Genomic DNA, 10,949 nt, shown 5'->3' on the forward strand with positions numbered 1-10,949 from the left:
TTAAAAAATCAGATTAAATCTTGATTCAGGAAACAATTTGTAAACGTATGATATTAGCTTGTTTGAAGGGTGAAAGAGTATCAAGATGTATCTAGCCAGAAAAGTATTACATCTCAGGAAGGCACAGGTTCATTTGGTGTATGAAGAAGATATCACAGAGTACAGCAAGTACAGAAACACACGGTTTAATTTAGAATAAAAACAACAGCTGTGATCATTCAAGAACCAAGTCTCAAGCTTGAATAAACTACAAGGAGCCCCAAAGACTCATATAAACCTAAGTACTTCACAATGCCCATCAACAACAAAAAAGGAAGAAAATTCTCGATCGCTGTCCTATTCTCCAAGTATCCACAATGAAAATTGTATACTTTATTGTAAAATGTCTGTGACAGGCTACTTTTAGATAGAGGTTCCATGTAGCACAAGTCTGATCTAGCACATTTTGTTCTTAGTGAGAATCCAGTTCAGCCTTATCTCCCCAATAAAAGAAACGGTTTCACTTGGAACAACCTTAACTCATAGATGCAGAGAGCTCCTGGCAGAGAATCTACACAGACATTACACATCTTTTAAGGACTTGTGTAGGAGCTGCAAAATTTGGACTCTGGAAGCCTCAACACGTGGCATTTGGGAAAGATTTTAATGCTCATTTAAGACATTCTTAATTCCATTAGTCCACTGTACCCTTTGCTGGAGATCCAACATCATGATGGGAAGGTGACAAGAACACAGGTCCTCAACACCTCAACTGCTCATGGTTATCACTCAGAGATGCAGCTCAAATCCACTCCGTTAGTCTTTAATCCACAGCAGGGCCGTGGAGCAGCCGAGGTGGAGCACAGACATTGTGCCCTCTCAGCACTGGGGTGGTGACCTCCAAACCCCTTCAGGCAGGAGGACCTGACCGTGGCAGCAGGAACCCGTCCTCCTGCAGAGCAGACAGACGCCTCTTCCATGGGAACCATATTTCACAGTCAATGAAGGTCTGAACATCCCCAAACAAAATGTTTGGTCTGATACGATGTCTACCAGAAAGGAGCTGAGGAATATTAGGACTTCAGTCCAGCTTTTAAATATGTTCATGCATTCAGAAAGTCTTACTGTCCAATTTTTGTATGAGAGCTTGAAAATGCTCCTGTATTTTTCTTAGTGATGGTTCATCTCCTTTAATTTCAACAATGAAAATGCATAATTCAGACCTTCACTAGTAAGCAAAAATGCAATGCAGCTAAGATGCAATTGCTGTTCCCAGAAACTTGATTGCACAGCAAATTCAACTTTTTTTTTGTTTCTTTTTTACATAAACCAGAAAAAAATTCTGGTTTATGTGAAAGCATCAACAAAACAAATTAGCAGAAGAACATTCATCTCAGAAACACTGGAACTTTTATATAGCTCCAGTAATTTGCCACTGTATTCCTAAGGCCACTGACTCATAAAAGTAAAGGGAAGTTTTCATTAGACAGCCTTGTTTTCTACTGATCAAACCACTACTCAATACAGAAAGCACAGAGCGTTTTCAGGGGTGACAGAGCTATGCACAAGAGGCCAAGCAATTTCTTATGGATGCTTCAAATAAAAAAATTAAACCTGAGGACACCATTGGTGTCCCCATTTACTACGACATGAACGTGACTCACAGGAGCCATCGTCAGACTGACCTCTACCTTCCCAAACCCCCTCGCAGGACCAGCCTCCACAGACTGCTGTTAAATGAGCTGCCTCTCGGTGGTTGGGAACACAGGAATTAATTTATTGAGCATGTGCTTTATTAAGCATTTCAAAAACAAGCTTTTCTAGATAGCACTATTTTAAGTCTTTAAAGTTGGACTCAAAACTGAGGGAGCAACTTTGCTATTTGGACACAAAGCAGTTGAAATCCAGCTCGTCCATGGCGGTACTGGCTCTGCAGTACCAACAGCAATAAAATTTTGTCAATAAACAGATCAAACATGACTCAGAGGGCAGTGACACACAGTAGCTAGTGCCATTTTACAGCTAATTTTATGACTGTAATCCACTTCCCACAGCTACTGTTATGAACGGCACCTAATTTCAGTGGTTGACTTCTGCCACATGTTGCGGGTCACTGTGCATTGGGCAGATCAACCGCTTTCCATGTAACAGCAGCTTAGCAAATTAAAATACCAGCCGCACAGTGACACACTGGTGAGCCACGTAACTTCACCAGCCTGCCCCTCTTTAGGACATTACCAAATAGCTTCGAGAGCCGTGCCAGATGCAGTCTGGTTTTACCCACTGCAGTAGTTCTGGAGGATGGGGATGCACTCTGCAAAGCACCATCCCCACAACAGAAGACATCCTGCATTCTCCAAAGAATTAAACTGTAAGTTAAATAAGACCTGAGACTACTGATGTGATCTATTCATAAGAAGTTACTTTAACTCTCCTTGCACTCAAAATAATCAGTTTTATCCTGAATTTTAAAAGCATATCCAGTTCAGTTTGGTTTTCCATCCAGATATTACAGGCAATACAGTTTTAAAAACACATGCATTGCAAGGGCATTTCACAGCACCCAGATGTCCACCGACCTTTACTAACAGAAAGAGCCAGCAGTAACAAGTCCCTACAATTTTCTACTTGCATGAAATTCTGTTGTCGATTATAACTGGGAAAGTACCAAAGACCATTTCTCAAAATCAGGCCTGTGTATCCCACAGAAACAGGTTTTGCTTTTACCTCCGAGGAATACAAATATGCAGTGTTTTTGTTCTTTGCAGCTCAGTGATTTACTGGCATGCCTCTTCCCATAAAATATTTGCATATATCTGAGAGTCAAACTGTTCTGATACATTCTGTGTTTGCCAGGAAGTGAACGCTTCAGTTCAGTGTAACTGCACTTTTAAACAAGGACAGGCACCAGGACAAATGGCAGCATAATTAACATACCAATGAAGAGCCAGTTGTTAATTACTATCCATTTCAGGCATTTTGTGTGAGCAACCTACCTGAAAAGCCTTCCCATCTGCATGTTGGCAAAGCCAACAATTAAACAATTCAACATCCCTTTTGCTTGATGAGAACAAAAATCATAATTATTTTATGTTATTCTATTTATCACATGCGGTTGACATTTAGATGAGAAAATCGGCAGCAGCCCAAATCTAAACATTTGAAACAAATGTTATGAGCTGTCCTTGAACAAAACAGCAACATGTATACATCTAGGGTAGATGTAAGCTAATACACATTGCTAATTGGAGCCAACTGATTATATCTTACAGTACCTGCTGGGTCACATGGAAGGCAGCACAGTTGTTATGTACGGCAGAAAAAGTACCACTTTCCTTTAAGGGGGACTTTAGATGCTACCTATAGAATGGAGTCTGAATTTATAAGCTGTTGAAAGACTTGGGGATAGGCCCAGTACAATGCCAGGATTAATTTACATTTAAACAACAGTAACTAAGAAGTCAGTACTCAGCTCAGCATAGCACCACGGTTAAAATAGGGTAGTTACAGGAGCCGTAAGAAAGGTAGAGGCATGTGAATGGAAAGCAGGATTGAAACCACAGGATAGAAATACCAAAGATAGACAAAATAGAAATCACAGCTGACAAAAGAGAGGAAGCAGAAAGTTTAGAAACATCCATCAATATGTAGAGTATGCAAAACAAAGGATTTCTCTTTCTCCCTGTGCAGATGGCTTTGCCCAAGGAAGACTAGCGTGCTTTGGGTACAAAAAAGGAAATTACATCTATCTTGAAAACAGCTTCTAATTCATTACCCACCGCATGACTACAGTCATTAATCTACGTAAACAATAAAACCAAGATCTATTTGAAATTTTGACTATCCAAATACAAGTTTGAACCAGCTCTTATTAAAACATAGGCATTCTGTGCTTGATACTGAAGTTTCAAACCATGTAACTTATGCAATTTAAAGGCCATATTTTGCTGAAATCCTATAACTTTTTGTGATAAAACAGTTCATTCATGGGAGTAGCCGAAATATGAGTATTTGGTCCGTGTGGGAAAATCAACTGATTTTCATTTGGAGTTTTATTTTAAACAATGGAAGATGATGCACGATTAATTTTTGAAGTTTCTCTTTGCTAACAATGTGAATCTATCTTATCTGGATTATAATCAGAACGTAGAGAAAATGTACAATTGCAGCCTTATAAAATTTTTCCTCATTTGACAGGATGATTGATACAGAAGGGGTGCCAGGAAATACTTTACATCTGAACAAAGGAAATACTGTTAGCAAGAAGTCAACTCTACAATTTGCTCATAGAGCAATGAGATTTCAAATTTTTTGCCTGTCTTGTCCAGCAAATCTAATTTTTTGCACAAATTATCTTACAGACTGGGTGGAGAAGCCCCTCTATCTTTGTAGATTTCCTTCCTACATAATGTTTATTAAGCACACTCTTACAGTCAAGAAGATATTGTCACTTGGGTTGGTATCCACATGCTTCTGCAGCCAAGGCAGCGTCTGTGCGCTCCACAGTGCCGGGTGGAGAGAACAGCACATCCAGGGCTGATTCATCCATCTCTAAATTCAGCCGGTCACCCAAAGACACTTTGCTATAGATAGACTGGAAAATCTGCCAAGGATCTACAACAAGACCCGAGATCTAAATTCCCATGTCTTAAACTCTAGAGCAGGGATGTCAAACTTGTTTTTTACCACTTCAGCCTTGCGGATGCCTTCAAAGGGACAAATATCATTTTGGGACTGTATAAATGCAGGAATAGTTACATTCATACAGTCCTCAAATTATATTCGGCCCTTTGCACGCAACCATGAGGCTGAAGTGGCCCCCGGTGAAAATGAGTTTGACACCCCTGCTCTAGACCCTTCTTTCCCTTTTCCATTGCAAATTTTAATAACATTGTACTTTCTGCAGGTAGCACTGAATTAATGCATTTTCCATTCTTACTTGCCAGTTATCAAGAAGTATGGCCCAAAAAATTACCCTAAATGATACACATATCTGATCTTCACAAGCCATTTAAGCATAATCTCCAAATACATCTTCATAATGACAGTCCCATTTTTGTCCTCTTAATAACAATAAGCACTACGTCAACAGTATTATTTCACCTTGTCTTTTTGAAAAGGCCATTTTTTTTCCTTCCCTACCTAATCTCTATAGCAATTTTTCTTACTGGAAATAAAATACCATCTGGTATTACAGAAAAACGCAATATTTGTTTTGGTTTGCATTTTTATTAAGAGGTATGGGAAACATTATTGTATTTGAAAAAAATATTTGGAACTAACCACAAGCTACATACCCAAATTTTAAATAAATATTCTGTGATAGAAGGGATAACCTGAAGTCAAATCTGTTGTACACCCTATATATTAGAAATACCAAAAATTGACATTTCTTCTACGCAAGTTACTGTGTGGTACATAGTCCTGAAGGACAAAACATCACAGAACAATTCAAGAGGTGCTATCATCTCATACCACAGTTTTACTGAAACGAGGACCAATTCTACAGTAAGGAAGAAAATAGAAGAAGAAAAAGATCTGCAATTTTAACCTCACATTAGCTAATGAGTTTTCTGGTTTTGAGACCTTTGGTTTAACATTATCTTAGAAAGAATACCACTTTTTTGCATCCCAGCAACATCAGAGCCCATTCCGACCTCCATCACTACAACACTCCATTTACTTCCCAGAATGCTGTTAAATTGATTTTGGAGTTTACTGGATAGTCTATATTGTAATGAAGGGCAAAGCTGTTACTACTGTAGCAATAAAACACAACTACTCTTGGGCTCTGAGTTGAATAGACAATTTTGAAATACAAAACACTAAAGTAGATTATTTTTTTTTGTCATCAATTTCAAAGCTCTATGAATACATAAAAAAAACCATAAAAGAATGGCCAAATTGTCAACTTCAGAAATACAATTCCTTTCAGGAATATGGAATAGGCATCGTCAAGAAAATTCACCCACAGCACCTAATATCTTAGTCCCCTGAGTGCAAACGTAAGACTGGCTAACAGATGACTTTGTTCTCAGATTGTCCAGCAGAAACAGGAGAATGATTTATCTCAACATTTAACTCCCAAGGTAAAAAAAACATACAAACAAAACCAATGCACCCAGAACCCAAGACACTTGCTTAAGACAAGAGCCCAGACACAGGGCTGAGTTACAAGTTTCTGCTGACAGGACATAAAATTTGCTGTTAACTCATTATAAACCAAGAGCGAGCTTATTTAATCATCTTTCTTCAAGGTTCAACACCAATTATTTTCATATATTGGATTAGCCATAAGCTAAAAGTGCCCACCATCAGCTACTGTGGTTGTGACAGTGATGTCTTAAGCCACAGCAGTTGCTTTCGCTCACGGCCACCAAATGCCTCAGTCTCAACCCATCTCTAGTAGACATCCATACGACATGTTGTCCTCCATACTTTACACCTTTGGTTCTCTGCTTAGTAAGAAATCATTAAAGGAGAGTTAGTAATTATGTACAAAACTCATTTATGGTTAAATGTAACAGCTTGGAGAAGAGGAGACTGAGGGGTGACCTCATTAATGCTTACAAATATATAAAGGGTGAGTGTCAGGAGGATGGAGCCAGGCTCTTCTCAGTGACAACCAATGGTAGGACAAGGGGTAATGGGTTCAAACAGGAACACAAGAGGTTCCACTTAAATTTGAGAAAGAACTTCTTCTCAGTGAGGGTGGCAGAGCCTGGCCCAGGCTGCCCAGGGGGTTGTGGAGTCTCCTTCTCTGCAGACATTCCAACCCGCCTGGACACCTTCCTGTGTAACCTCATCTGGGTGTTCCTGCTCCATGGGGGGATTGCACTGGATGAGCTTTCCAGGTCCCTTCCAGTCCCTGACATTCTGTGATTCACAAAATCTTAAAATATAGCCAAAAATACATCCTAATGGGTCTGCCCTCTAGCGCAGGTCTAGATAAACTCTGAAATCTCATGTTTTACTCTGACTTGACTTAGTTTGTGGCTTTTGGCAACGCATCTGTGGGTACCACCCAGGGCGGCCCTTCCATCGAGGGATATCTCACCAGGAAGAACTGAAAAGATATAACCAGTTCATTTCACATCACCCGGTCACAGCAGAAAATTGCTGCTGGGGGACCACCCATCAGACTGAGCCAGATTGGAACTTGTCACCCAAGACCAAGTAACATCTCGGGAAAAGAAATGCTGAATTCATTAAGAGTTTGATGTTTTCATCCCAACTTGGCCAATACAAGAATCACCACGTTGTGTACTCCACCACAAGTTAAGCAAAATTTGACCTCAAAGTAGCAACAGTTATGGACAAGTTTGCCTTCCAAAAATATACACATTTAAAACAGGCATGGCACTAAGTTACTTTGCTGCAAGCAGTAATTTATGAGATGCTTGTTACACCTCCACAGTTTTTTTGTTCTTAAATCCCATTTAATATGCCAATCTTATTTCAGGAGGAAATAAATTAACTGTGATGCTTTGTGCCAATGCAGATGAGCTTCCCACACACCTGTATTGTGTTTCGCACTTCAGTTAGTCATCCGGATTACGACAAACGAACAAAGTGCTTCTAACCAGATCCCATTCCCAAGGTTAAGCATGTGGGAAGAGAAAGAAAGACGACTATCTCACAGAGGCACCCCAGTTTTGTCAGTGCCAGGTCCAGTTGCAGCTATGGATGAACTTCACCAAAAAGAACTATCAGTTTAGATCTAACAGAGCCCAGGAGCCCCACAGAGGTGGTGTTATCCCCACCATGATTCAGTCCCTGATACTGAAATTCCCATGAGCCACAGCCAGGACAGGCTGCAAACTGCTCCCACTCCTATGAATTTTTGTAACTCAAACTCTCCATTAAAAAAAGGATCAGTGGGGAAAATGGATCAATCGGCATCTAACGGGAGAAACATGATGACGATGCAGAGCAGTGCATGGTTCTGTACCAAGAGATCCCACACTAAGACTTTCACAGCCAGAGTTACAGAACACCCAGCTTTTCTGTGTCCACTAATCCCCGTTTTGCTATGTAAAATATAACTAAAATCACACGTATTTGTATTGTGGTAGCTGCAAGTTAATGTCCTGCCTAAATTATCGACTGGTATTAGAACCCCAGACAATTGCTTAATAAAAATTTAATTATATTGTAATTTCTAATCATCATTAAAGATGCTTAACAAGTTAATCTCTCTATTGTCCTCCCCTAACGTTGCAGATGAGATAGCCAACTGGCATCAGGCAGCACAGCTTCACCAATATTATAGGGCTACTTTCATGTTACTTCAGCTGAGGGTCTGGCCCCAAGATAAAATAACAGTACCAAAATCCTCTTGCTACAGTTTTTGTTTCTCTGCACTACTTCGCAGTTAATCCAAAAAAACAACAAAAGCAGCAGATTGTGACATTAACAAAAATACAGCATAAATCAAGGTATTTCACGCAGCTCTGTCTTTTGCTGTCCATGGTAGAGGAAACACGGCACTGCAGTACAGATGGGAGGTCCCCTCTCCTCACCCCTTCACAGCTGAAAAGCTCCCCATTTTAACGCTGTCCACGCACAGCTACGTTTGTCTGACAGCAGCGCTCACACACAGAAAACCTGAGCGGATCATTAACAGCCAGTGAATTTGTCTTTCAGCTCAGATCTGTTCCAACTGCCTAGATGAGGAATGGAACCTCTGTAACCTCAACCCTGAAGCAGGCATTGGTTCACTTCAACAAACCAACACGTCCCCTCATCCTTCCCATGGACCAGCAATCTGTGTCTAAAAGTTTGAGGACCACACTGCAAGTTGACTTCAACTGTGTCGTATCACTGCCCAGAGATGCGTACAGCCAACACACTTAGCTCGTTTCCCTCATATATCTTTATGTTTCTTCAAAAATCCCATAATGCTCTCTACATTCACAAAGTGAGTATTCCCTGTCTCTGGGCTGATCTTTCTGTGCACGGCTTGTAGGAGCTGACAGGGCAATGGCAAACCAAGCCAAAAAAGGCTGTTTGTTTTTTATTTTGTCTGCAAAACAGCTCACTGATTCCAAATATGTGTGCAAGCTATGAAACTGTTATCATGCGCAGCATGGTATCCTGGAAGCTAAATAATATTCATTTAATAACCTTCCATTAACTATCGATTTTCATTTAGTATGTAGAATTCCAATATTAAAACTTAATCTGACTGGCAAAGATGTGTTCCTTCTTACTTTATTGACACTTACTGAAACAAATTAATTGTTTATATCATAATATTTACGTTCAGTATGACAACCACAGGACCAACTACAGCAGGATTTAATCCAAAGAACAGCCTTTAAACATTAGTTGGCATTTACTCAAGTAAGCCCTTCATTGTCAGAACTGAACTCGAGTCTGAAAAACGACAAAACATGATCACATACCAAAACAAGTAAAACTGGAATCCGCTTTTGATAAAAATATTCTTCGTTGGTATTAAGCCCAGTGCAAGATCCATAGTTCCACTTATTTTTAGTGTGGGATACTCGATGATCCAACATTTGGTTGATCCACGTACATCTCCAAAATACATACTACAGCATTTCACCCAAACCCATTTTACTCCACCACGCATTCATCAAAATAGACGTTGCATCTCAGATATGTAACACAACACCAGGGGAAAGTCTTCCCTCACCAAAACTTCAAAGAGAAAGTTCATGTAAGTTTCTTCTCTTAACAAATAGGACATTAACACGAAATGTTTATTTCATCCTTTGGCAAGAAAACAAACACGTGGCAAAGACCTCACAGGCACCGAGGTGCCCTTGGTCAGTTTCGACGCCTTGTTTTGCTTCGCAACCCCATTTTACTTCCTGGCAATGAACTTGGCCCAAGGTACTGGCAGGGAAACCAAATACTCGCACCAGTTCCCAGGGCAGACCCAGGTCTGCAGGGTGCAGCCCAAACCCGCTGCCGCCCGCCCCACCCGCCTTCGCCTGGGGAACACGTTCCTCTCGTTCTCCTGCCATATGACCGCGGATGCTTATGCAAAACTGTTCATTTCTGGGGTGCCAACACCCCAGGGCAACAACCCGGGGTGAGAGGAGGCAGCCGGACTCCCGCAGCCCGAGGAACCCGCCGCGGTGCCGGGGCGAGCGGGCGGCTCCTCAGCCGGGCCGGCCCGCATCTCCCACCGCCGGTGTCGCGCCCCCTCCGGCCCGCAGCCGGCGGACCCGCCGACCGGGGACGAGCCCGGGGGCGCAGGGGAGAGCGGCGGGGGCTGCCCGGCCTCATGGCTGCCGAGACCGCACCGCCCCCGGGTGCGGGTGTGTGCCTGGGGCGGGGAGGGACGTGTTGTGCGGCGGGGCCACATGGGGCGAGACGCACTCCCTGCGGCACAGGGGGCGACGGCACCAGCAGCTACTCACCGGGAGGGTTTACCGCCGCCGGCGTTGCCATCTTGTCTCTGAGAAGAATTAAGACAAATGCAAGAGGGGAGGAGGGACGCTCTGAGCAGCCCAGGGGAGGCGGGGGAGGGGAAGGCAGCCAGCGCCGGGGCGGGCGGGCCGGGAGGCGCGGGGGGCGGCGGGCTGCTCCCGCCCCGGGGGCTGGCGGCGGCGCTCCCCACTCCGTGCGGGGCGGCCCAAGATGTCCGATGGCCCCCGCGCCGCGTCTGCTCATGCGCTGCGCGCAGTGAGCATGTGCTGGGCGGCCGCACATGTGCGCTGGGCCCGCGCCCGCCGCTGTCCGAGCGGGACCCCCCCGCGTTTCGTCCCGCAAGGGCCCGGGTGAACGTGCCCTTGGCCCCGGTCCCAAACCAGCCGCCGCCCTCGGGACTCGAACCGGGGGATCCGGAGCGCGCGGAATCCCCGAAGGGAGAGCACTCCGGTGGAGGCTCGCGGGGTGGCAGTTGGGTCCTGCGCGCCGCCCCCAAAATTGATGGGGCTGGTTGGGGTCCCGCCCGCCACCCCCGAAACTGAGAGCCCTGCTGAGAGGGTGTAGGA

General features: G+C 43.4%; 1 protein-coding gene across 1 annotated transcript in view; it reads right to left on the reverse strand.

The window, feature by feature from the left end:
- Nucleotides 1-10,594, reverse strand: part of ARNT2 (aryl hydrocarbon receptor nuclear translocator 2) — a 102,732-nt gene extending 92,138 nt beyond the window's left edge. Inside the window, exon 1 of the mRNA XM_082060530.1 lies at nt 10,374-10,594. Within this exon, the coding sequence (XP_081916656.1) occupies nt 10,374-10,404 (31 nt within the window). The 5' untranslated portion in view covers nt 10,405-10,594. The remainder of the gene's footprint in view (nt 1-10,373) is intronic.
- Between the last annotated feature and the right edge of the window lie 355 nt (nt 10,595-10,949).

The sequence above is a fragment of the Streptopelia decaocto genome (assembly GCF_964273445.1).
Source record: "Streptopelia decaocto genome assembly, chromosome: 9".
Taxonomy (NCBI): domain Eukaryota; kingdom Metazoa; phylum Chordata; class Aves; order Columbiformes; family Columbidae; genus Streptopelia; species Streptopelia decaocto.